Raw genomic sequence first — 26,704 nt, forward strand, 5'->3', positions numbered from 1 at the left:
TACATCAACAGCAAACTTAATACTGGACCCTACCCTTAAACCCTCTGTACTTGCCTCTCTCCTTGATTATTTTCCTGGCTGGTCGTTCATTTTGGTTATACTGCCTGACGAGCCGAGGATTGATCTACACCCCAGTAGTAGTCTATTGTGCAGCGTCTTGAAATGCCGAGGAGAACTATAAACTCCACTATAAACTCCTCAAATCTATACCTTCACGTTCCTTCTGCTGATTTAGAATAATTTCACTCCTCGGGACACCTTGGATATGGCAAAGAGGGAAGTCTTCTTATCGTGGAGTCCCACAATGGCTCGTTTCAGAAGTTAGCACTTTCTGGACTCATCCGACCTCCACAGCCTTTGACAACTAAATCCTAATTTTTGCGTGCCTAGTTTAAACAGCCCTCTTATATCAGACTGATTTTTCATTGACTTACCGTTGGCAAGTGCTTGGTTATGGCTCTCCATTGCGAGATCTCAGTCCTACTACCGAACCACGCACATGTTTGATACCCCAAAACAGCCATATCTTATCTTATCCGTTCAGAAACCCATTGACGCCTTTTTGTTCCCTTTTCCTTCCACTTTCCTTGTATAGTTCTTCCCTGGGAATGGTTTATAACGATTTTCCTGCATACCACCACACAACTGCCATACTTCAACACTTCACCTACAACAACCAGCACGAACTCTAAAACCAATGTCTTCGGTAACAGTGGTGCCTGCCACAGGCGCAGCCAATAATCATGGCTATTCTCGTCAGGCTGTTCCCGTCAAATTCCTGCCTCCTCAGGATAAAAGCGACTTTTCTCCCTCGTTACCTTTTAAAGTCGACTACTTCATCTACAACAACACCGAGTATGTGCTCGTGAAACTGCTTGCTAAGCTCTGGAACTATCCCAGCTCGTACCAGGTGATCGCCAAGATTATCAGAAAGACAGGAGTACCTAAATCTGATTTTTTACACAAGTCAGATGAAGACCTCAATGGACTGCTTCTTATAGAAGACCTTATTTCGTCACAAGAGGCCAATAGCCATTTGTTTTATATCTCCCTTCGCTTCTTGTATTCTGTCATTGAGAACACGAGTACTTTGGTGGGTACTGATGAAGTGGTGGAGAATACAGCTGTCCGTCAAAGACCTGTGATTCCTCCAACTGATGACGATACTATCACTGTTTCTCAGGTGTTCCCACAGTATGGCCATGAGGATAATACTATATCCAAGGATCACGGAACGTTTCTTACCCTTACTCCCCTCACGAAGTTGCAGGTCTACAAACATGAAGGGAACTACAGAAGGGTCTATGGAACATCGCTCAGTGCCTACGAACGTGAACTTATAGTCAGAGAGAACAACTATGCAGCGTTCCATCCCCACGCAGCTCACCAGATCGATGCTGCTGAACAATTGGCTGCTTCCAAGAAACCTCTAGGTAGAAGCAGGCGTCACATAAGCAGTGTTGACCCAAATACGCTTGATGTCTCTGAGAGTGTCCTTCCGGGTAATGGTGCTATTCCAGAGTTCCTGGTGGGTCCTCTTTGCAAAGTCCCAAATTACTTCGTCGGTAATGGTCTGATGAATTCCCAACAAACTGCCCAAATTAATGCTCCAAGGCGGCATCTTGGTGATTTACAGCTCAAGTTTTCAGATCACAACAAAGGACCTAAGCAATTGCAGCAGCTGTTCATGAACAATGATCAGGAAGCTCTCAATTCCAAATACTACTACTATAAGATATACAGAGGTCCCGGATCTGGTAACTATAAAGATGCTGCGTTGGTGAACAGAATTAATAAGATCCGCATGTTCAACAAGGAGTCTGCGCCTTCTTCTAATGCCATCACTCATCTCCCACCTCAAAAGGTGCTGAAGCCTTTGAAGAAAAGATATAATCGCCCAGTCAAGGGACTTATCCATGATTTCTATTCGCCCGATAATATTGACGTTGTTGTGAACCGCCAAAGGGAATTCACAGAGGACTTCAATAACTTAGAAATGCTTCACAGCACGGTATTGTTCAACGTCCTTGCAAACTCCTACAGAGAAGTTTCAACGCTGACGTGGAAGAACTTCTACGATTTCCGCATGATTGACTTTGAGAAACTATATCTGATTGATATGAACGAGAAGAGAAGAAAGCGGAAGGAGGAATTGTTCAGTGAGTATGAGGCGTCTCGTGCCGAAGCCGAATCTAACGGCTTACCTCCACCACAACCAACAAGGGAACTCACCGAATTGATGAAGCCGGACTTGACCGAGAGATTCACCTTACCAACCGACCACGCAGAGATCATGAAGAAGTTGCCTCTCGAGCTTCGTGGACTGGAAGACGATCCAGTGTCCCAAATCAGCAAACCCATCAGGTATGTTGCCACCTACCCAGACAAGCAATTGCCCGAAGTGCTCAACCAGATCGAAGTTGTCAAGCTTCCCAACGCCAACTCTTTGGCTTGGGATAACATCAAAAAGTATCGTGAAGCCTAGTGTATATTAATAATTATTCCGTAATACCTACCTAACTGGAGGAGTCCCCATCACTGAAGATGCTAAAGCCCAGCTTATTCGAATCTTCCATTGTAAATGCCTTGCCCATGTTCTTGCCAACAAACTTATTGGCGATATTATAGTTGATCTTGACTGGATTCTCCGCCGGGGTGAATTCGAGTCTGCGGGGTTTGAACCGACGCTGCTCTTCCAGTAGCTGTTCAACTTTTCTTTCACCAGTACGATGATTGACAAGTTCCATTTGCGTAGCAAGGTCAATCTTCGAAGGCTGTTTCTTCAGCCTCGAAGGATGGGATTCTAGAAAAGGGTTCGGGAGTTTCTTGCGAGGAATATGTTTGAGAAAGTCCACATCCACCACGCGTACCTTATCGGTATCATCATCGTCAATATCATAAATACCCAATCCAGCGCTATACGGCGTGGAAGGTTCACGTATTATTTGTTCTTGTGGCGTGGAAGGACGAGGTGGAGTAGATGGTTGCTGCTCCTTAACCAGGTGATTCTCACTAAGCGCCTGAAGCGTAGCAGTCAAGTTACGTGACTTCAGCGATGTCTGGGCTGGCAAAACCGGGTTTCTGCCCTTCCTGCCGCTTCCCACCGTCAGCGGTGTAGGTAGAAAGTTGTGCTGGGCCTGTTTCGGAGAAGGCCCGATTATATCGCTGGCGTGCTTCCTAGATGATCTAGGGGTGAGGAAAGGCGAAGCAACTGGTTTCAGGCGACTGTTCTTTTTATGGCATCTGGACGACGACGGCGTGACCGGCTCAAGAGCCACTGTTCTTCGAGGCGGCGTCGTGGGAGGAATCATAATTGTTCAAGAAAGTGTGGGTAGGTGAAGTGAAACGGAAAGTAGTAAGGATGAAAAAGACGTGAAGATGGTGTACCCCCGTACCTCAGCTGAGGCGGGCAGGAATAGGGATTTGCCCCAGGGGGGCTGTTTCTGGGCAAGGAAGTGGAAATTAGGTATGAAAAGTTGACTGCTCGGGAAGCAAAGAGCCAGCTTTCTGTTGGTACCGATATCAACTTTTTTTAATGATTTTCTGATTTTTGGCACCGGTTTGTTTCTTTACAGAAAAGTGCAAATGTCCATGGAAATTGCAAAACGCGAATACTTTTCGTGGTTTCCAGGCACGTCTCGATACTTATGAATGTATCAGATGGATGGAAAGGAAGGAAATTTATAGAGAGGAAAGAAAAGTAAAAAGGGATGAAGAGAGGAGGTTAAAAGAGGTAGACATTGAATTTGGGTTGTTTTTGGGTGTTTTACGTAGTTGGTTGGAAGTAGTACTCGCGTCTGGAGGCTCAGACGAGGCGGTCCCACCAAGGCCAGTCAGTATATCATTGGCGGCTTTCCTTAACTAATGGAATTTGTGATAGCCACTTAGTATCTTCAGGAGAGGGCATCTTGGTCTTGGTAGTGTTATTTTTTTTTCTTTATCTTTTATAGTAGATACTACAATTGTTGGTATACTGACTTCTACCAGACAGACATTCTACCAGCCTCCCACTCGCCTATTCCTACCAACCCTTCTGTCCAATATACACTCAATTGCCGTAGGTTTACTTCAATTGCCCAACTACAAACTATCTTTTAGGTACCCACTGACGATAGCCTTAAGGTTTCGCCTGGCAGGCAACGGTTGGACACCACCGACAACAACCACAAATACACGAAAAAAAGCAACAAAAAAGAAAAAAGTACCCAAAATCAGATCTCCTACACATCCAAAGCCAAACCAGCCTTTCCCTTCCAAGCCTTGAATCCTGTGGCACTTCAGTGGCCCAGCCACTGGTCGCAGAATGTACTAAATATACTAGATCCAGATTTTGCACCCATTTGAGAAAACCACCAGTACAACCCAACCCTCATACATTCCTCGATTCCGTTATTCTCCCTCCCAGCGCCTCATTCCCCAAAGTCTATTTCCATTGACCTATTCCTAACATTCCCTGGACTTACTAAAAATAGCCATGTTGTGCCTCGTTGGGAATAGTAGGTACCCTTGCTCAGCCGCTTATTGGCTTCTATCCCACTACTGGCTGCACGTGACAAAAACATTCTGTTAGATGAAGGGTGCACGACTGTAGGTAAGAAAGACTATGTAACGGACATAGCTGGGTTTATAGTAAAGAGTGGTTCGTAGTGTATTGAGATAACTAGTTAAGGAAAGAAGGATGGGAGATGCCATCCTTATATAGTGAAGACATTGGATGGCAAGCAAGTAAGAGGGTCATCATCATAGCAACTATAGGAATCTGGGCAACAGGATATCATCATGCCTGCATATAGAGCATGTATTCCAACACCCGTTCTTAGCCTGTGGCCTAAGATTCATTTGAGTTCGGGTAGATATGGCCTGTATCAGTGGAGCGTCCTTATCAAAAGTAGTCTGTAAATGTTCGTATAGTTGTTGTTAAGGATTTGGGACATTCGAAGGACCACTTAAATGATTGTCCATGACACTGAATTTTGAGCCCAAAGCTTCGTGAAGGGCGTAACTGTCTGATGATGAATGACAGTTCTGATTCCTTTGATTCTTCGACGATTATTTAAGTCACATATTGATCGTTCGTTCGAAAATTGACTTCTTTCCTCTTGGAACCGTCTGTCCTCTTGGGACCGGTTGTCCTCTTACTTTCGCTTTTCCACTGGGATAGAGTTTGTTACTCTATATCCCACAGGCACATCAACGAGAACCTAGACATGTTTGTGAGTGTTGCAACCGTATGGTCGGGACGCTCATGGTGCTCAAGACATTACATCTGGGTAGAGACACCTCATGACAAACTGGTTGTTATCTCTCGTTGTAGTACCACAGCAGAGTATTTATTTTATCTTCTCTGCTTTGTCCAAGGTTGTCGCGGATTTATTGTAGCTCGGCGGTAGGGTGAATTCCCTTTATCTTTGTTGCGCAAGAGATGTAGCTAGGTTAACAAGTATCTGGCTTCTTCAGATAGTTCTTTGATGAAATCTTCCGTAGGACCCGTCCTTCTATATTTGCAATTGTCCCAGGTAACCTGCTGTTTTCTTCCTGACTTCTTGTCTCGCAACTTGCTCATGTTCCGTCATAGCCGCCTTTAACAAATAATCTCTGAGTACATTTCTATGTTGTGTCTTCAACGCGACTGGCCTTGTTCACTAGTAATCCACTCTTTAAGACAGGTCTCCTTCTTATGGGAGTAAAGCCTATTTGATCAGCCCAAGGTTGCATGCGTAGTCCATTTAGTGTGTCATTAGGGGAAGTCTCTGTTCAAGGTTTCGTGGTTTAGTTCCTTTGGGATTAGTGAAATCAGGTCCAGCTAACTTTATCAGTTCAAAGTTCGACATCGTTTTGTTTAAGCATCCATGTTAGTTGTTAAGGACCAACGTTTAATTTAGCTGTTTCGAACTGTATTGCTGGCTGTTGAGTTCCTTGGTTGAGAACCTGATTGACTGTTGTGCCTGCTCTCACTATCCCCTTTTTCTTTCTATGGCGAGTGTGCTTGTCCTGCTATCCGTTAGGTTTCATGCTCGAAGTATAACTGGGGGAACTTTGGTGACTCCCTAACTCTCCAGTTCAACCTATTAGATATTGCGGATGTGTTTGAAGTCTTTTGGTGAACTTAAACCCGTTCTTAACATGCTTTCCTTTCCTATGATCATCACTTCAAGTGTGCAATCCTTCTTTGGTTCTGATTAGTAGTGATATTCTTGTTATGTTGTTTTGGTTCCTCTTATTAGGGTTGACTTAAATAGCTGCATGGAAATCAATGGTAAATTGGCGACCTTCGGGGAGGTATCTCCCTCATATAGATCTGAAAGTGAGAACAACACATGAATTCCCCCTTTCGCCAATTTGGCACCATGCGCTTTGAATAGTAGTCTTCTTGTCTAAAACCGTTCTGAACTCACCGACGATGCATACGCTGTCCTGCTAGCCGGGACAGTACTCGGAGCTGTGTTGACTTCGTCTCTCGAGCCTGCCCTCTAGGCTTGTACTCTCCTAAACCGGCCAAGATTCATGGAGGTCCCCACTCTCACTACTTCAATGTCTTTTTGCATTGTGACTTCCCTGGTATCCATTCCACCCTGTCAGAGGAAGATTTAATACCAGCCGCCAGAGAAACATCCTCCTTAACTTTCCGGGGTAAGGAGGTCAAAAAAATTCTGGACGAAGTCAGTGGGATGGCTTGCTTAGGACTCTAAGAACGTCTTCCTAGAATTGTGCGTAGGCGTTGGTGATTCTGTCAACTGGAACTGGACTGTAAAGAGTCAAAATGTTGACTCCACTTGACGCAGTTTCTGCGTTCGCTGTTTCGCTGTTAGTAGCATTCTAACACATCTCCAAGATGTGGTTAGTGGTGGAACCTGGTATAATGTGCTTTGCTTAGCTTCATATACTTATTACTGACGGGCTTTAAGTGTCAATAATAATCCACCTATTATCTAAAGGGACGATCGACGGAGAGACCTGTTCTCCTTTGGTCATATTTTGCTTTCAAATCTTTCGCAAGTCAATTATTAAGATAACGAATAAATGGCTTACCTTTTAACGATAGTGGGTCTCTATTGTAGACTCTCTTCTATCGAGCGAGAATGATTGAGGAGTACCTGACCTGGTAGCCATATAGTCCAGCGGCGCTTATTAGAGTACGCTCTTTCTGGATAGGAAACACGAGCTTAAGCGGATTTTCTTTCTTCGCTTTTCTTATGATGTTGGCGAGTTAGAGCGAGGGTTGGTTTGTCAATAATGAGACATAATGGAGCGCCAATTATGGTCTGAGGTACCAAAGTAAGGTCACCTTACCATACATTCCTGGTTTCTAATGAGAATAACGAAGTGCCAGTCATTATCTACCTGTATCGTGGTACATTTGCCGGTCAATGATAATGTAATTTCTTTACCCTTGTCGCTTTAACCTTCAGTGAGCTCGTGTCTCATGGATGTCGAAAATGCAGCGATCCCCCTTTGGCATCAAGTGGGGTTTCTGTCCAAGCTGCTTGTGGAAACCTCAACTTCTAGCTCACATTTCAATGATGTTATTTCAATGATGTTCTTGCTCCAGAACTGGATGGCGCTTCAGAGCTGTTTAGTCTCGTTGCTTGGCATAAGTATACTCTTGTTCATTCATACGAGACGATGCGTCGATATATGATCAAATATTCCGGCCCTAAGTTTAGCCATGAACCCAGTTGGGGTTGTGAGGTGAAAAAACAGCTTCACACTCATGACGCTTCGAAATGCCAGTATTGTGGTAGAATTGCAACGGTGACTCAGTAACATAGCTCTGTTCATTGATTGTTGAGTTTCCTGAGGAGAATGTAGCATCTGTGGCCCAATTAACGATTTGATGATCTCATTCTTGGACGCGTTGGGCCATGTGCGTTCCTCGTATCCCAGCAAGTGTATCTTGCTTCTCCAAGTCTTTCTAATAACAGTGTCCATGTTAGTGAGCTTTACTGGCGATAGTCGTCCAGAACAATGCACAGGTTACACAGGTAAAAGTTAATAAGCATGGCACTTTGAGTTGCATAAGACTGGGAGTATTATCTCTTAGGCTGGAAGAAATGCGGAAAGACGGGGAAATTGGAGATTTGTCATCTTGGAAATGATACCAGTCTTGTAGTACAGCGTAGATGGTATGGACCTCGAGTCTGCATTATTATTGTAGACTATTCGGAAATCGGCCAACTGCTTTGTAATTAAGATAGATGTAAAGCAGATTTCTTAGGATGTATTTAAACTCTTGGTACCCTTTGGCCTTGGACTTTCCCGGTAAATGTCATAGTAGTCCTTGTATGTGGAAGTGCTAGACACCGATAAAGACATTGGAAACATCTATACTCTACCTTCTGTAATGATGGCTGGAGTAGTTGCATTGACTCAGTAATAACCAATCGATGTGTAGGCTGAGTTTGTGCAAATGTGTAGAAAAATGAGTTTTGCTTCTTTAATTTTCTATCACAATTAGATTGTTCGTCAAATTTGTGTCCATGTCCTCGACTTCTTAGAAGGGCGTTGCTTTGTCAACGTCTCTCCTTCTTGACCTTTAGGTTTAGGGTTAATGATGCATAGTCGATGATGCATAGTCGAAGGACTCCAACCGCTGAATGGTATAGGGCTCTTCCACCTGCAATGCAGAGATGACAGTTATAAAAGTTCTCGCCTCACAAGAGCTCCCGGGAAGTGAAAGATTCCTTACACAAAGACTGTTGTTCTATTGTGTTTTCCAAGATAGATGCCTTCCCTATTATCAGGGAACTTATCCCGTTTGCTCTTGTGTTTGTGGGTACCACTGAGTTATTGTGGTTCCTCTCTGTCTAATCTCTGTTATGTATGCATGGAGTTTGCCTTGAGCCTTACGTCTAGCGTGCTTTGTTTGAGACTTCCTGACTTTAAAAAAAGATTTGTAGTCTCGTAGATTCATATGTTGTTCTTGATGTCAGGGCCCATTGTTGTTTATTCCCAGCTAAGCACGCTAGTCTGTTTGGAACGTATTATTTAGTTGTTCTGCTGTAGTCATAAGTTTCCAGTCCGTCACTGATGAACACCTGAATTTCGTAAGCCTGAACTCTTCTCTGTAGTAGACAAACCGTATAGTCAATAGTCAATAGCTTATGTTTGATATGTTGTTCAGTGTTCAAGTTCTCAGCCACTGTTTGCTGAGGGTCCAACTGTTGGTCAACGAGCATGTTAGTAGACCATTGCTTTCCCAATCTATTCTTATCCGAGTATGGTCAATTGGGTTCATTAGTTATGATAGTCTTGATCTTCTTCGTTCTTCGGTAGAATGGTTCAATAGTCTGAGGACTCTTGCTTCCTTACGACGATTGTACACAGAAGACGTCATGGTAGTCTGAAGACCCTTCAAAGTTGATCAACTCTTGATGGCGCCGAAGCTAACTACCATCTTTATAAAGATGTTAGATGAAGGGTGCACGACTGTAGGTAAGAAAGACTATGTAACGGACATAGCTGGGTTTATAGTAAAGAGTGGTTCGTAGTGTATTGAGATAACTAGTTAAGGAAAGAAGGATGGGAGATGCCATCCTTATATAGTGAAGACATTGGATGGCAAGCAAGTAAGAGGGTCATCATCATAGCAACTATAGGAATCTGGGCAACAGGATATCATCATGCCTGCATATAGAGCATGTATTCCAACACATTCCTAAATGACACCCATTTTCGCACTTCGCGTTCTCCAGCCTTTTGAACCCGTCTAAGAACAACCTAGTTATATCAACATGTCTTTTGCTGAGCGGTTCTGGTCCCATGACTACCATCTGGGCTACGAGACGCTCTTCAATGAGCTCTACGAGGGCATTCGCGAGAACAATGACTATATTCTGTTGTTTACCAAGAGGATGGACTCTGAACATGCTTATGGTAGTCAGTTGACTGGCTTGGACGTGTCGGTGAAGAGAACAAGCAAGAGGCACGCCGACAACGACTATGTTTCTACCATCAAGAACGGGTACGAGAAATTGACCGAAAATTTCGCCAAACAGGGGCTGCTCCATTTGGAAATTGCCGGGAATATCAAGGTGTTGGTCTTGGATCCGTTCCTGAAATGGTGTGCTGAACATGAACAGCGTGTTGATTACTCGGAGCTGATGATTCTGGAGAAACACAAGGCTTTTAAGAGCGCCAGGAGCAATTTGGAGAAGTTGCAGAAGAAATACTTCAACAAGTGCAGAATGCTCGAGGAGTTTAAGTCTCATTATTCCGAGGAGGAGCTTGAAGAACAGCTCGAGGAGGCTCAGAATACCTCAATTAGTGAGAGCTCTGTTCCAGAGGAGGATGAAGAGGAAGAAGACGTGTACTATTTCGATAACAAGCCATGTGACCGTAAGGATGCTAAGGTTGTGTTGTCCAGTATTCTTTCCAACATCGAATTGAAGTCCCACAAGGTAGCTATTTTGGGAACGTACCATAACGTGTCTACTGGTAGTAAAATCACTCAATGGGTCTTGGACAACATGGAAGATTACAAGGGCAGCATTGACCGTGCCGAGCAGTTTGGCCAGGATCTTCTCGACAATGGCTTCATTCGTCTCATTGGTTCCATGGGCGCCAACAAGAATTTCATCAACTCCTCGCAATTCTTTTACCAGTGGAAACCTGTTGTATTTGACATTACAAAGCTCTCCGAGTTTGACCTTACGCAAAGCAAGAAGAGTGCCAACTACGACCCTATCGGTGCGCTGAGCAGCCGTTCTAACCATTTCTCCGACTACTTTGATGATGTGAAGCAGGCCATGGGTGTCACGTCCGTTGACTATAATGACAAATCTCAATATGCCAAATTGGTCAAGGAGGTTGATTCCTTGGACTTGCAGTATTTCCAGACCACAAAGGAGCTCGATAAGATCAGATGTTCCTTCGAAGAAATTGTCATGGACCACTTGACATTCATGCACAAATGTGAACTTGATCGTATGAAGGCGATCAAGAAGGTTATGTTTGATTTCGTGTCGACCTTCTCCAACAGAGTGAGCTCGATGAAACAAGTCTCTGAGGAGATGTTCGTTGTGGAAGAGACCATCAACCCTGTCAACGATCTCAAATTTCTTATCGAGAACTACGCTACCGGCAAGTTCGATCCAAAGGTCACTCTTTATGACAACTACTACAATTCCAACATCAAGCAGACGTTTGGTGTTGATCTTAACGTCAAGGCTAGACTAGATAGAAAGGCTGTTCCACTTTTAATTCAGGGCATCCTTTCTTGCCTTGACGGCGTATACCCAGAACTTAAAGATGATGATGAAAGAACTAATCTTTGGACACAGCCTGTTCATTTATCCAAGGTCCATAAAGTCCGTTTCCAACTTAATGAGCTCACAGAAATGTCTGCTATTCAAGAAGTTTTGAAAGCAACCGACCCAATTGTTATAACAAACGTGTTCAAGCTCTATTTCCTTGAATTGCCCGATTCTATTATTCCCCACAGCTACTTTGATTTGATCAAGACGTTATACCTGAGCTATCCAGTCGGCAGTGAAGATGAAGCAACTGACAAGAGCAGGGTAACCGGATTGCAAAATACGCTTTCTGAATTGCCAGTGAGTAACTTGGCAACGTTGGATGCAATCTTGACACATTTCAACAGACTCGTAAACATCATTGGATCGAAGAACAAAGACCTCGGTACTCAATTGAGGGGACGCCTTTGTAAAGAGTTTGGGTCTCTCCTCTTGAGACCCAAGGAAGATGCAGACGGGTTGTCAGATGCCAAATCGACGTACAGTGCAGCCACCGAATCTCTCCAGCAGCATTTCATTGAGGACTTGTTTGAACACAAGGATTCCATTTTTGGCGAATTGAGAAGAAGAAACTCCAGCAAGTCTGGTGTACTGAGGGATGGATCCAAGTCTGGCCATCATGAAGAAGTTACGCCCAAGGCCAGCATTGTTGCATCCTCTAAATCAAGGTTGGAGAGCCGGTTGAAAAGAGCTGTCAGCAAAGCCGCACATGAAAAAGAGGAGGACGAAGACAAAGAGAACGATGTTGCGGAACAGCCGGAACCACCCAAGACACCTACAAAGTCGAGCAGTGGCTTGAGACGTTCGACGTCGCCAAACAAGAAGAAGCTCAACACGTTGTTGTCGGAGAAGCCCACAAACGTGTCCAAGTCGAAGAAGAAGGAGAAGCTTCAAAGGGTACAGTCGTCAGACTCGTCAGAGTTTGCTTCTGCTGCATCAGAGACAGGATCGGGACGCCAGAGTCTTTCTAAAGACGAGGAAGAGATGCCTCCTATGGTGCCACCAAAGACGCGGTCGCCCAAAAAGAGCACCAACGACGACGTGATTGTTGTCGAATAACATCATCATTAGCATAGAAATACATTTAAGAGCAAAAAAAAAGTTGTAGCCTTTAAAAAAAAACCAAAAAATAGGTCCTATCCGGATTCGAACCGGAGTTGTTCGGATCAAAACCGAAAGTGATAACCACTACACTATAGGACCCTATCTCTGCCTGAAGGGAGCAGCCAACAAACTAAATCACATTAGCCCAAATGCCAAATTTCCGATTTAGGCCAAAGTAACGTTACCAAGCAACACCTCCCACTTTCCTCGTCCCAAAAAACTACTCAAAATGGGCAAAACCCGCGGAAATCCGAACGAAAATCACCAAATACAGTCGCCCCATTGTACCACCTCGATACCCAAGAACCTGAGGGGAAGACAATTTATCAGATGCTAACCTCATCCCACACAATCAGCCACTTGGCGCAGCCTCCACACAACAAGAGCAGCCAAAAAACAAGATAACAACGGCCATGTAGGAACGCCACGAAAAGGGGAAACTCCACCTGAACACTGGACACTGCAATCGGGAAATCGCTCTTCGATGGTGTAAGGTACGTGCAGATCCTTTTACCTCATACGGTTTGGGTGCAAAACCTGTAGAGGAAGAATATGTCAACGCCTCGCCATGGGCAGTGCATGGCAACACATAACATAGACCACATTCCGAGAAAAACCCAAGAAAACCCCTGCCTCATGGGAACCGAACAACAACGAGAAAAAAAAGGAACCAAGGGGCTTCTTTGTTTTTCGGCGGGGAGCCTCTGACACCACCAAAGTGTACTCCGAGTTTAGTTAACAGCCTTGCTTCTCCTCACGATTGTCAGGTATAGTCATACAGGCTGGTGGGGATGCCCTGGCACCGGTAGGCCCAAGTACATATAAGCGAGACACTCGGCAGGTGTCAAGTAGCGACAGATTCTTTGCAGCCAAACGGTAACTTTTTTTATAGTTTTATACTTTTATCATGACGAAACAGGTTGTCAGAGCAGACCGTGTGTGGTCCATCGAGGGCGAGCACGAGATTGTGTTTAAGCAGGTGTATGGTATTTGTCTCAAGTCTTTTGGTTATGACTTGGACGAGTATACTTATGAGCAGCTTCTCGATAAGAAGAACTTTGTGGCAGGGAAGGCGCTCAATGCGCTTCCAGAGATCCAGGAGGAGTCTGTGGTGAGCCAGTGTCCTCCTGTTTCGGAGAGAACTCGCAAGAACTTCAAGCATATGATGGGCAAATCGACGCTTCTGGAGGGTTCTTTCGACTCGAGCATCAAGGTGGCTCAGAAACACGTTTGGCCCAAGGTTGCAAAGTTTAACCTCGGTCGTTTGCACCAGGCGTTTTTGATCACTCCTCGGAACGACTCGCCAGATAACGATATTCTTCGTTTTGTGCGTGCCAGAAAGTTCAAGGTCGAGGAGACTATCATCATGGCGTTCAAGTGTTTGGACTGGAAGAGCACTGATTTCCCTGTGGAGAAGTATACCATCGAGGGAGACCTTGGAATCAGCAAGGACGAGAACCTCAAGCAGCTCTCCGAGGCTTTCGGTATGGGAAAGGTTTACCTTAGAGGTACCGACAGAGAAGGTGGACCCATCTGTGTGATTCGTGTGAGAAAGCACTTTGGCTCTCAGTGCCCACACAAGGACTTTGAGCGGTTTATTGTGCTTATGCTCGAGTGGTTTAGACTTGGTCTCAAGCCATACACTATGGGAAGCGACGGTGCCAATATTCTTTTCGATTTGACGGGTATTTCGTTGAAGAACATTGATCTTGCTGCAGTTAAGTTCTTGGCCAAGGCTTTTGAGGCCAACTACCCTGAATCCTTGACGGCCATCTGGATCCACAACGCTCCATGGGTGTTCTTCACTGTGTGGAAGTTGATCCGTGGCTGGTTGGACCCAGTGGTGGCTTCCAAGGTCCACTTTACGAACTCGGCGGAGGATTTGGAGAAGTTCGTTGACCGCAAGTTTATTCCAGACTTTGTGGGCGGTGACGATAAGTACGTGCCCGAGTACGTTCCACCTACGGACGAGAATTCCAGCAAGAAGCCCGAGGACGACAAATTCGAGGAATTGAGCGAACAGCGTAAGGTGCTCCTGAAGGTATTCATCGAAACAACGATTTCCTGGATCAAGGCTGCCACCAAGGAGGAATCCACCAAGTTCTTGAACCTCAAGATCCAGCTTGGAGCTGAATTGGCAAAGAACTTGGTTGAGCTCGATCCTTATATTCGTACTCGAGGCCAGTTTGACAGAAACAACGCCATTGATATTTCCCTTTAAATGGTCCACTTCGGCTCGGTTCCGCAGGCGGACCCTAAGTAACCAATGTATGACACTAAATTATAACACCCACCAAGACACCAAAAAGTCTCCCCATAAGTGGTATATCGGCAAAACTTAACGTATATGCGCCGCACCCACGTCATGACTTTTTTTGCACCCATCCTGACCCAGTGACACTGTAGTCGTGACATATATAGTACCCATAAAGCAGGTATTTCGACAAAAAAAGATCACCAAACTTGTGGGGACATCGAAAGACCTGGAAACCGCCCAGCGACCCATCTTTTCCCCAAACCATCATTACTTCGCCTGTTTCTCGAGACGCTCCAAATGCTAATTTTGGCGACAATAGCCCTCTGGTATCTGGTTAGCCGCCTAGCTTCCATTGATCAATTCCCATTTACCGCAGTGTGTTCCAAACCGGCGCAGCGTCCGTGGATGGTGGATCCCCGGGCTGTGCTGACGTAAGAAGGAGACTTCAAATAGACTCAAGGCGTGTTCAGCCAACCACTTTCTTCCATGAAGTGTGGTTGCTCACACCAAGCAACTTCTAAGCATCCACCGTGACGTACCACCAACGTAAAGGAGAGTAGAGTAAGCAGAAACAGAGTAAGCGAAACAGAAGCGAAACAGAGTAAGCAGAACAGAATCTAGAGCACTTTGTGTCCAAAAATAACCAGCCAGTGGAATGTAGAGCCTTCTCGAACCTGGTCAGGGCTTTTCCAGGTTTTCGGCAAGGCGCATACAAAGTGCAAAAGTTCCGTTCCGGCGCCGTTCCGGTCCCGTCGGGTACCAGCACAGCCCGAGAAAACCCGCCAAAAACCATAAAAAAAGAACCAAAAACAACAAAAATAAACCTCTCTACGCCCCCAATTCCCCCTGAGTCCGCCCCATTCTTTAAAAAACGCAGTCCATAATGCTGCGGTCACTTTGTGCTAACCGCCGTTTGAATGTGTCAAAATGAGGGCAAAAAAAGAGAATGAAGTAGCCGCCGCACTCTAGCCTCTGTCACTGTTTGTGTTAAACCGGGTGGGGCGGCGGCGCTGGGGTAGTCCACATAAAGGCTTACAAATAGGAAGGGCGGCTGAAGTTGAGTTTAAGGGATATAAAAGGTTATTGATCCTGGGGGTCCTTTTTTTTTCTTTTATTATTAACTTGTTAATAGATTACGCAATTCATGTTGCCATGGCGCCACAAGACCCTGACATCGATCGGCACACGGTGCCTCCAAGCAGGAGCTCCAAAAGTGGTTCTACTGGAGATGGAAGTGGGAGTTTTTCAGGAAGAGAGGATGGATTAAGAGAGAAGGGAGAGGGATCTGTTGATGATGCGGCTGGCGAAAGTGTCAGATCTAAGGAACAAAGGCAGCCAAGAAAAGCCGACACACGAAGAAGACTGAGCCGCTGGAGAACGAGGAGCCGCTGGTGCCTGAAATCAAGGAAGAACCTCAGAACGACGGCCAGGATGACGCTCCCGAGGCGAAGTCACCCCTGGTTACGTTTAAGATCCGGGTGGTGGCTCGAAAGGTGGCTTGCGCTGTTCTCAGAGTGCTCAAGTCGGTGTGGCTAGCTTGTGCCTTCTGTTTGGCCATCAACATCGGTCTTTTTATCGTGGAAAGTATCATGAGTCAACAGGTGGGCACCATTGTTGCCGTACCACTCATCAGCGCCATCTTTACTATCATTGTGGTGGTGATGGAGGTGCTTCGGCGCCAGAGAAAGTTCCAGAATTTGGTTTCAAAGAAGGGCATTTACCTCCAGCTTTGGTCTGCCTTCAAATACGGCATGGTGATTGTCTACTTGGGTCTCTCAATTGGTTACATCGTCACACTCATCACTGGTACCATCAAGAATCCACTCATACTAGATAACGATACCCTTAGCGAGCTCAATCTTCTGTTTTCAAACCGTGTCACTATCATCATTTTGTCTATTGTCGCTATGTTGGCAAACATACTCGTTCTCGTCCATGTGTGGGAGGTCTCAAAAAAGGGCAAGGTTCAGATCTTGATTGTCATTGCATGTCTTGTCAACTTTATTATCAGTGTTGCCGAAATCAAAATCAGCTCGAATGCTAACAATGACATGATTTGGGATCACGAAGACGACAAATACACCTTGCCCATGATCTACATATACACGGAATCCTTTTCCTTATGCGGTTCCTTGATTGGCCTCTCTGTTGGTGCTATTGTCAACGAAAGAAACAGGCTTTCCGATACCGTTGGCCAGTTTCTTTTCTTACATGATGGTTTTATGATCGTCTTGGCTGTTTTGAGTTTGGTCAGTGCCATAGATTCAATTGTTCGCCAGCATGTCAATGGGTACCTGGTTCCCACGTCTTTGAACGTCTTTTACTTCTACACTTTCGTGCTTTGCCTCCTTCTCATTTCGTGTTCTCGTTACTTGAGGTCAAGACGCCCTCCTTCTTTTGATGTCGAAGAGCTTGACCTTTCCCGCCTCACTGAAGCCCAAAAATCTGCTTTCGCTAAGCTCATCACATACAACAAAACAGCAAATCCTGAAGTTTCCGGTGAGTCAGTTATCGCCATGATGGAGGCCTATAGCAAAAGTCCACTAGAAAACATGCATTGCACTGTTTTGAGAGTTTACAAATCGGAGAGGATAAAACAAGAAGAGAGGGATCAGGCACAAGCAGGTCTTGCTGACCTTGATACCTGGGATGTGATTGATCGTGAAGGTACCATCTTTGATGAAGAAGCTACTTTGCATGAGGAGCCAATAGTAAAGGCCCCTCAGCCAATGTCCAAAAACAAAAGGAAAAAGCTTGCAAAGAAAGCTGCCGCTGGCGGCGCTGACTATCCTTTGGAATGTCCTACAGATCAGGATATAAAGGAGCAAGTTAAGTTCCATTCAGATTTGATGGCTACTGAAGCTCTTGTTCTTTTCACGACCATTGAGGCATATGACTTGACAGCACCATTGACCGGAAAGTTTGGCAGATTCTTACAAAGGAACTTTGGCAAAGAGTCAAAATCCCAACTTCTTTGCTTCAGAATAGGTCTCCTTGGTTTCCACTGGCCATTTGTCAGATCCACCTTCTATTGTCAGAACTCAGACAAGCCAGTAGCAAGAAGCGCTGCTGTTATGCATGCATTAGGAAAATGGAATAAGAAAATGGCTTCTTCCCAGAGATGCAGTGTCATGATAGATCCTACTATCACAAACACCCCTGCTGAACAAGCTATCCGACTCGGTGGCTGGTACAACATCAACCTTCCCGCATCTCATATCATTAACATGAAACCCCACAAAGGAAAGTCTCTCACCGACTACTTCAAGGCAGTTAAGTATAGAAGTCAGGAAGCAGAGTTTAAGCGCTCACACGGTGAAGTCATTGAAATCAAAGAGCCCACTGACGAGCACTGTCAAACAATAGTTGACCTATGGGAGAAGATTGCAGAAGGAAGGTCCGAAGGAGGTTACACTGCAACCTTGGCAGCCCCAAACAAAGATTTCATCAAGCTGATGACTGCAAATTCTAATAACAAATGCGATAGGACTTTACTTTTCCTTAAAGTGGATGGAAAAGTGATAGCGTCATGTGTATTGTTCAGGATTGGCGACACAATTACTTCAGATATTCAAGGTTTGGACCACGAACTCGCAAGGCCAATGAAGGGCTACTTCGTTATGATGCAAGAAACAATTGCAATTGCACTCAAGGAAGGGAAAGATTTTGTCGATTTCGGTCCAACCACAGAGAAAGCCAAACTAAGTATCGGCTGTAAGTCTGTCCCATTAACAGGAGCTTTGTTCACCAATTTCCCCTTATTATCGTTTGTCGTTTCAATCGCTGCTGCACATGTCAAAGTATAATAATCTTATAGCTTTAATAATTGGGTAATATATTCATCGTGGTATTCGAAGTACATCATGTAACACTTTTCACTCATTGTGTAATTGCCATGGTCTATCATAGTAGCATATATTAGTCAAGATGGTTGTTATTAGTATGACAAAGCAGACAAGAGCATTATGGTAGAAGAAATCAGATGCTGTCTAATTAAAATCTGTGTAACTATGGCACTTTTCTGCATAATCCCCTTGATCAGAAAATTGCGCTCGCTTATGTCAAGTTTCCGTCAGTGGCTTCATGCGGCTCCGCGTGGCGTCCCGAGGCTTCACGACATTCGCTTTGCATTGTAAAGAAAATTAGTGGCTTGACCGGATTCTACATTAGCCAAAGCCCCAAACATTGATTATCAAATTAAAGAACCTCGTTAAATTAGTAATTCCACCTAAAAAAGTACTTTATGTCATGTTCGTAAACGGGTTAGTGTAAGAATTAATATTTACGTCCTCGTCGTCAAGCATTGAACCCACTTGCTACTGGTGTAATCTAATTTCGAAGGAGCGAGTGGTAAATCTTACGTACGAAATTTCTACGAATCCACTACTATACCGCAGAATTTTATTGTAACCGAGCATGACTTGAGAAGGGAGACAGCTCTCCGTTCCGATGTCATTTCTAAATCCTCGTCTTGTCAGATGAAGGAACCACTGTGCTTCTGTGTTCTTGGAAGTAGATTCCACAACTCTTCTGCCTGTATCATCAGAATCAGGTTCACCAAGTCCAACTTATTATAAATGCATTGCAGACTCTTTGATTTCTGGCTTTCTATGGTTCTTTCGTGGTCAGCTTTTTCAGGCCGCACCAGAATTACGGCTTGAAACCCGTCGAAGGGGTCAATTATCGGGAATGGAGTGAGGCCGAAAAGCCTTGGGAGTTAGATATTGATTTTGGAAATTCAGAATACATGGAGAGGCTTGAGAGACCTGACGAGAACCGAAAAAAGTGACGAGCAAACTAAGGCAAATTCAGGAGAGCGTAAGTTGTTGATGAGATTAAGGTCGGTGGATGTACCGTGTATTTAACTTATTAATTGACGAGTGGTGACAAAGCAGACGACAGCATCTATGGTCTATGCGGGATAATTAAAATGGACTCGTCATACTTTGTTGGAGACGTCCTGTTCCATTGCTGTCTTGGACGAACGATTGAAAGAAGATCCAGCTTCTCCGTAATACTTACCCAGCGGACTTGACATCTGATCAGAGTCATCCTCGAAAGATTCTTTTGCATCAAATTCGGCCTGCTCTTTTCGGTCCTCTGCCTCAAAGCTATATCTTGAATACTGTCTAAGTCTGTCGCCAAATTTGTAGAGTGCTAAGACGACTGGCAACATTGCCAAAGTAATGAAAGCAAATATAGATGTTGCCCAGTCAATACCTAGCTCTTCGTACATGTCATTAATGAAAAGGGGAAAAACGGACGCCGTAGTGTAGCGCAAAACACTGTTAGCAGCTAAAGCAGATGCAAGACATTGTGGAGGGAATGTCGAGGAAAAGTAGAGCACGATTCCAAAGAACACCCAGAGCAAGCCAAACCCAAAAGGTACACCTGCCAATGTTGGCACGATCCAGTGGATGGACTCTCTAGACGTCCATGCTAGCCAAAACAAGGCTATTGGCATGAGAAGCGAGCCTATAGCTGCGATGGTCAACCTTGCTTCAGGAGCAAAAATTAGCGGGTCGCCATTTTCATCACGTCTGCCCCTGGTACCATCTTCATTTTTTGGATGGAAGAAGATGCGGTCAAACCATATAAACCCAAAAACGCCGATAACCAAGCCAACAGCAACACCAATGAATGGCAATCCTGAAATTCCACGTTCCATCCCGTACAAATCTCCGAAAATGATGGGATATGCTCGAAAGAAACCAAACAATACTGCAAAAAGGAACGCAACATAAACAGAAGTGAAGCAAATGATTGGCTCCACCATCAACATTTCAAAGGGCCTGACAAGAAAAACGGTGACAACCATTTTCACGAATTCAAAGTCCAAGTCGGGCTCGTCAAGTTCCACCCCTCTTTTAATCATCCTTCGTCTCAATATCGTTGAGTCAAGCGTCTCAGGAACCAAGAATAAAAGCGGATAGACCGCACCACAGAACATAAGATGCACCCACTGAGTCCATTCCCAACTTTTTTCATTGACCGCAAACCCGCCCACGATGGGGCCAATTGTTGGGCCTAAGAACGGAGCAAGACAAAACACGGCCATTGCAACAGCCAATTGAGCTGGATCATTACTCCATAAATCACTTACGGTTCCACCGGCCAAAGACATTGGCGGAGAGCTGAAAAGCCCCGAGAAAAGCCGCAACACGAGAACGGTTCTTATATTCGTCGCGAGACCAACTCCCATAGTGAATAGCATGCCAACAGGCATCGAAACAAGGTAGATCAATCTGCGACCGAGTATTTCAGACATGGGTGCAGCAACTACCAGGCCCATCGCCAAACCAATAAGGTAGAAGGTTACCCCAGCAGTTCCGAGTCTTTGTGAGATGCCCATCTCTATCATCAAGTCTGGTAAAGCCTCTCCATAGAGTGACGAGCCTAGAGCGACACAAAGACAGTCGAAAGACACTGTAAGTGTGATGAGCCATTTCTTCAATTTTGACCAATTGTGAGGATTGCCTTTATCGTCTGGACTGTCCCACTCTAGCTCGTCAACTGTAGGGCGTCTATCTTGCTTGGGATATTTTTCATCGTCGACTTCAGGACTTCTATCATGCTGAGCAGCTTCTTCGCCGTTTCTATCATTCTGAGTTTCGCTCCTTTCACTTTTGGAGCGCTTTTTGAAAAGTCCTTCGTCATTGGGTTCGCTTAGATCAGCTTGTGATACTTCCTCGCTTACTCTTGAAGCCACCTTTCCAAAAGGACTGGAGCTTTTCTTCTTGGGCTCGTTGGGAACATTGAGCTTGATAGACCCTGGCCTTCTTTTTTCGGAGCTTCTTATGCTCGATGACCTCGATGACCTCGATCTATTCTCGATGCTTATCTGACTGCAACTTTCAAACGATCCATGGAGGTACATCGTGTATGCGTTTAGCTAGTGTCAGAAATTCGTGTAATAAATATGGAGAAGGTGCAGAAGGAACCGTTTAAAACTGGTGCATCTTGATCCAACCCGAATATCGAAGTCTTGGAGGAGCTTGTCGACCACCTGAAAAGTCATATACACTGCCCCCTCTGTTACTTGCTATTGTCGAAAGACGTTTCATACAGTTCATAGAATCTGAATGCAGCTTTTTAAGTAATTTCATGGCAACATCACAATCGCGTTTATCACTTGCTTTCATTTGGTGATAGCCTCGTATAGACCACTGGAGTCCAGGAATCAGTCAGACCTCTGTTTTCAGGTTTTAAGGTTATTGAGACTTGGACATTTCTAGCGTAAACATCGTATCATATGACAATTAGTCTAGGGTAAGGGACCCTGGGGAAGCTTGGCATTGTTCATGTAAAGTACTTCTTGCACTGGGAGCGTCATCATGAGAAAAGATGTAGTACCATAATAGCAGCGCGAGAGCAAAGCTAAGAAAATCACGCAGAATTTTCTTTGCATCTAAAAAATCAAGATTATCCTACGATTTAAAAGTGAATTATGCGGTAAGAGCATCAGCACTCTTTGAGCGTTTATTGTACTTGGCTTTTGGGGGTTTGATCGCAGTGTGGTACCGCGATATTCATGATTTGATGATCACATTGAGATCTTTCAGCATCTGAGTAGAGGGCACAGCATGTCACACATGATTAAAGCACGGTAATGAATAAATTACTCCAAGTCTCTGAGCAAGGCTTTTTTTGCCATATCATTCATGATAGTACTGGAAGCATCTTCATGGAGTTACGCAGCGATATCTCACTCTGAGCAAGGACATCTGTTCGACACAATTATGGATGGATGAAAACACTTGAACATTTATGGATTGTACTTCTTAATCATGGCCCCAATATCAAGTGTTGTTTGAAATCACATCGCTCTTATATTATGAGATATCCATTGTCACTTAGCAACTTTGAATCACAGAGGAATACCGTCACACGCTCAGAGGCAGAGCCCAATGCGGAGTCACTGTATTATAGCAGCATCTGGTCTCGATTCAAGAGGTACTTTGATGTAGCTGGACATCCACTATCTGGCAAAATCCATTTTCCATATCGATAGATACAACAACATTTTATGGCATGAGCTTCCAGACAGAACAGCCCAACTAAAGTCAAAAAGTGTATTTCAGCACAGATCTCTTCAATTATATCTGTCATGTAGCTTGTCAATGCTTTTTCGGCGGCTCAGCAATGTAAAAGCGAATTGACGGACCCAGAATAGGCGATTTTCGAACCAATAGTGGACTGAGGTCACACAAAATATCTTTCCTGGGTAGTTTAGCGCTGAAAAATTCCTGTAGTACCATCTGTTACCGCTTTAACGTCGTACGCGTGGCATAACGAAGTCATGAGTGAAAGCATCTTAGGCATTTTCAGATAAGCCCATAACTCGCTTCATGTAAACACGGCAGCATTCCAAAGTAGCTGAATACATTCCTCAAAGTAGCAGCTTTCTAGGAATAGTCCTCTTCTTTTAATTGAAAAGCCCTATGGCGAGCTGGGAGGCGATGTTTGCAAAAGAAACAAGCACGATAGCACATCACCTGTACGTCATCGGAAGCTGAAACTTTTCTCAAGTAGAGTCCTTAACTGGAGATATCGATAATCCTCTTCATATTCATGTTTAAAGTCATGTGGGATTATTTATGAAGGGTTGTTATTTTGATGTTTTCACATTAAACAAGCACCTCCAATGCCCAAGAATAAGTATCTTGGAAAACAAAGCACATCATCGTAATCCTGTGCTTTGTCTCGTCCTGTTCAACCTTCAATGAAGCCTTTTGGAGCCATATTGGAGTTTAGGTTTCTTCCCTGGAGTAGTATGTTTTGATCCTGGTCAACTTTCTGAAGCGCGTCAAAAAAAAATTTACCAGGTCGTAGTCAGATAAAAACTAGAATGAAAGAAGAATCAGAGAAAAAATCATAAATGGTAGAAAAAAAGGTCAAAGATCAAGCGAAGTGATACTGGGCTTCTTCTGAACTCTAAACATCTTCAAATTGAAGGTTTCTTTTTTCTTTTCTTTTCTTGTTTCCTGAAGTGAGCTTCACCTCATTATATGGTTCCAGTTTCTACAAATATCAAAAGTTAAGTAATTCTTATGTATTGATCTAAACGATAGTACACATGAAAGGAACAGCACCACGTCCAGCGTGCTTGTTCAAGTTGTTGTCCTTTGGAGTGTTGTTCTTGTTCTGAGTAGTTTGAGCGGCCATTTTTGTTTGATGATGTTGAAAGAACGAAGGGAAGAAACGAGCTTTATATATTCATCGGTCGAATAATATCTCCTCTAATCGTTACTGGGCGGTCTCATATGTTTTCCGTTTCCGGTTCATCAATTGCTTTCGTATGTTTGATCGACTTGCCTATTTGGGCGTTTCAATGGTTTCAAAAGCTCGATAAGAATTAGACACAGACCGGGCAAACTAAAAGTATTTAATATTATCCCGAATACCATTGTATGATCCTTCAAGTAGCAGGCTTCCTTTTAGTCAAAGGGGTTACGTGGACATGGCACAAGGACGAAGTCAGAAGAACTCGCCCCATCAGAGATGAATCGATAGAAAAGTTGAATAGATTTAAGCTCTACATAATATTCACTTGATTATTGAGCTTTATTTCATGGATATGTGTGGATTTAGTGTTGATGTACATTTGGCTTCTGGTACCATCCACCCCAGAGTGAGCGGAAGTAAAAATCTGTTTCTCATTCATCTTTATTAATTTAAAGCCAAACTATCAAGAAATAACCTCTTTAGAAGGGAAAGTTTAACCAACATCTACACTTTCAATACGATAATTTGTGGCTGATTTAAAATTGTTGATTTAGACATTTTAAGAACGCGTAAGCTGGAGCTCATCTCGAAAGAAAAGGACAGAATAAAGGCGAGAAAAATAGTATTACAACACTCGAGAAGATTATTTAACGTAGAAGATACTATTTCTTCCTTTTAACTGACGTCCTTTCTGTTGTAGCCACCTACTTTGTTGTTCATGGAGGTAATTCGCCGCCTCAACTGAAAAACTGACTGGGATAGGTCGAATACGTGAAGCAACCTAATGTATCCTTGCAAAGCCATATCCTTCAGCATACTATGTATCTTTGACATAACAATATTTCCAGCATTCTCCTTTTCTTAAGTACTTCTATCCCTGCTAACTTTGTATGTGCGAGAATTTCATTTTGAGCAACGCTACGAAAATACCACTTAGAGCCGTCGAAAGCTCTTCAAAACTCTACCACGTATATTTCACGACCTAAGAAACTATACTCTACGCTGTGTTCAATTTTGAAGCAGATTTCGATTTTTGGTAACTGTTTTAAACTTTGCATTTATGTTCGCCCTCCAGAATCGCAGCACATAAGCAAAACCACAACCCGCATTTTAAGAAATACCCAAGATTTATGAAAGATGACTAGTAGGATATTACTAAATATATATACCGTGGGCCGTGAAATAAGAAGTCCCACCTATCAATAATTCTAGGGATATTTACTTGCTATAATGCTCTTCATGATGCGTCAGTTTAACACGTCGGAACCCAAGAGAAGCCGGGGTACTTCCAGTCCAAAAAGCACTTGAGGTTCCTGAAAAATCGTGAAACTTAGGTGTCGCATTTATAGGCTTTAAAGAACCATGAAGATTAGTTCTGGAGCTCTGAAATACTTCTTTTTTTCCATACTTTGGTGTTGATTTAATTCGCTTGTGGCCCAGAAGAAACGGGCTAGCTGAACCTCCAATAAAATCATAAAGTTGTGAAAAATATGCATAAGATTAATCTGAGCTCTGTTAGACCATTTCTGGCTTTAGATTTAGCTGTCTTGCCCTTCATTAGTAATATTATTGAGATAGTATAAAAAAGGCCAAGCTAGTGACTTTACCACCCAAACACTAATCAAAAAGCTTTCAAAAATTACCAAAGTAATACAAACAACTCTACATTTATTTACGAATATATCCAGGAAGTTCAATGACCTAAGAAGAATGATATCAAGTTTTTGGTGACCATTTGCTTTATCTCATCTCGAGTACCAAGGGGATTGCAAGATTATAGAAATGGGGATAGGCATGGACAACTGGATGGTAGAATAGCCTCAGCTGCTTTTAGATGCCTTGAAGTCTAAGATAGATAAAAAATGATTACTTTATTTAAGAGCACTGAATGTGAATTACGTTCGTAGCTCATGAGGTACCATTGAGGACCAGGAGATCAAAATAATAGCGCTTGCAACGAGCAACATAGCCAATCAACCCATGGATACTGAGATTATTCAGATAAGTCTAATATTATAGAGAGAAAGAGTTAATACAATCAATTCGATCAATTCTTCAGTATATGGGGACGAATTTCATATGCGCGTCCCTGTCCTGACGTATTTCTACCACTTAACCAGATAACCAATCCTCCCACGAGCAATCCAACACCATCAATGAATTTTTCAGACACACTTTCGGCACAAATTTTTCTTGAGGAGATCTAATTCGTACTGCTTCCCCATATTCGTCAATCTATGTGGTGCCACGGGTAGCAATCTTCGTGCGCGGCTCACATTTTTTGGCGATTGCTCACCAGCCAGCCACCCCGTCGCACCCCCTTTTTTTGCGAACACGTACTTCCCCAACCACTTTCTTCTTCCTTAATCCAAATGGTCAAGTCAATCCAGGACAACAAGACCACAATGAAATGAGCTGGGATAGCATAATTGAGGAGTTTAACATGTCCAAGATGTGGTGCTTTTCATGGAGGGAAATAGCTACCACGTCGGCAATGGGAAAGGGCGACCCATGTCAGAACACGATCTTGATGTCTTCTAGGGTGATTCCAATGACGGTAGAGCGATTGTGGGGCGATGATGGTTATCAGAGAGGTTGAATTAGTGGGAACAGAGCGGTAAAAGGAGACATTGGTGGCAACTTTGGGTGAGAGGCGTTAGTGGAGGGTAAGGTGATACTGACGGGACACAAGGGGGTCAAGCAAAGAAAGCACAGCATTATGGGATGTCAATGGAGTTGGATAAAGGTAGTGTGGAGCCACTCCCGGTGGAGAACGGTCTGGTTGGTGGCTTGAAGTACCACTTTCCCACTACCGGTTTTCAACACCATAAAGAAGATAGTCAGCAATAAACCACCATATTCCAGC

At 43.9% G+C, this 26,704-nt stretch overlaps 6 protein-coding genes and 1 non-coding gene across 7 annotated transcripts; 4 read left to right on the forward strand and 3 right to left on the reverse strand. All coding sequences in view use genetic code 12, as the record gives it.

The window, feature by feature from the left end:
* Positions 1-697: 697 nt before the first annotated feature.
* Positions 698-2,485, forward strand: CXQ85_001635 (uncharacterized protein; the record flags this gene model as incomplete). Its single annotated transcript, XM_025485337.1, has 1 exon — positions 698-2,485. The coding sequence occupies one exon, from the start codon at positions 698-700 to the stop codon at positions 2,483-2,485; it is 1,788 nt and encodes a 595-aa protein (XP_025340268.1).
* Positions 2,486-2,516: 31 nt separating this feature from the next.
* CXQ85_001636 (uncharacterized protein) lies at positions 2,517-3,311 on the reverse strand (the record flags this gene model as incomplete). The annotated part of the gene is made up of 1 exon (XM_025485338.1): positions 2,517-3,311. One exon carries the CDS (start codon positions 3,309-3,311, stop codon positions 2,517-2,519), a length of 795 nt encoding a protein of 264 aa, XP_025340269.1.
* Positions 3,312-9,731: 6,420 nt separating this feature from the next.
* Positions 9,732-12,311, forward strand: CXQ85_001637 (uncharacterized protein; the record flags this gene model as incomplete). Its single annotated transcript, XM_025485339.1, has 1 exon — positions 9,732-12,311. One exon carries the CDS (start codon positions 9,732-9,734, stop codon positions 12,309-12,311), a length of 2,580 nt encoding a protein of 859 aa, XP_025340270.1.
* Positions 12,312-12,383: 72 nt separating this feature from the next.
* On the reverse strand, positions 12,384-12,455 carry CXQ85_001638. The gene has a single exon. It is a non-coding gene; the product is annotated as a tRNA-Gln (tRNA).
* An 808-nt stretch (positions 12,456-13,263) lies between these two features.
* CXQ85_001639 (CRAL-TRIO domain-containing protein) lies at positions 13,264-14,577 on the forward strand (the record flags this gene model as incomplete). The annotated part of the gene is made up of 1 exon (XM_025485340.1): positions 13,264-14,577. One exon carries the CDS (start codon positions 13,264-13,266, stop codon positions 14,575-14,577), a length of 1,314 nt encoding a protein of 437 aa, XP_025340271.1.
* Positions 14,578-15,765: 1,188 nt separating this feature from the next.
* CXQ85_001640 (uncharacterized protein) lies at positions 15,766-19,190 on the forward strand (the record flags this gene model as incomplete). The annotated part of the gene is made up of 3 exons (XM_025485341.1): positions 15,766-15,922; positions 15,949-18,407; positions 19,011-19,190. 3 exons carry the CDS (start codon positions 15,766-15,768, stop codon positions 19,188-19,190), a joined length of 2,796 nt encoding a protein of 931 aa, XP_025340272.1.
* A 362-nt stretch (positions 19,191-19,552) lies between these two features.
* CXQ85_001641 (MFS transporter) lies at positions 19,553-21,490 on the reverse strand (the record flags this gene model as incomplete). Its single annotated transcript, XM_025485342.1, has 1 exon — positions 19,553-21,490. The coding sequence occupies one exon, from the start codon at positions 21,488-21,490 to the stop codon at positions 19,553-19,555; it is 1,938 nt and encodes a 645-aa protein (XP_025340273.1).
* Positions 21,491-26,704: the final 5,214 nt, after the last annotated feature.

The sequence above is a fragment of the Candidozyma haemuli genome, assembly GCF_002926055.2.
Source record: "Candidozyma haemuli strain B11899 chromosome Unknown B_2014730914, whole genome shotgun sequence".
Lineage (NCBI taxonomy): Eukaryota > Fungi > Ascomycota > Pichiomycetes > Serinales > Metschnikowiaceae > Candidozyma > Candidozyma haemuli.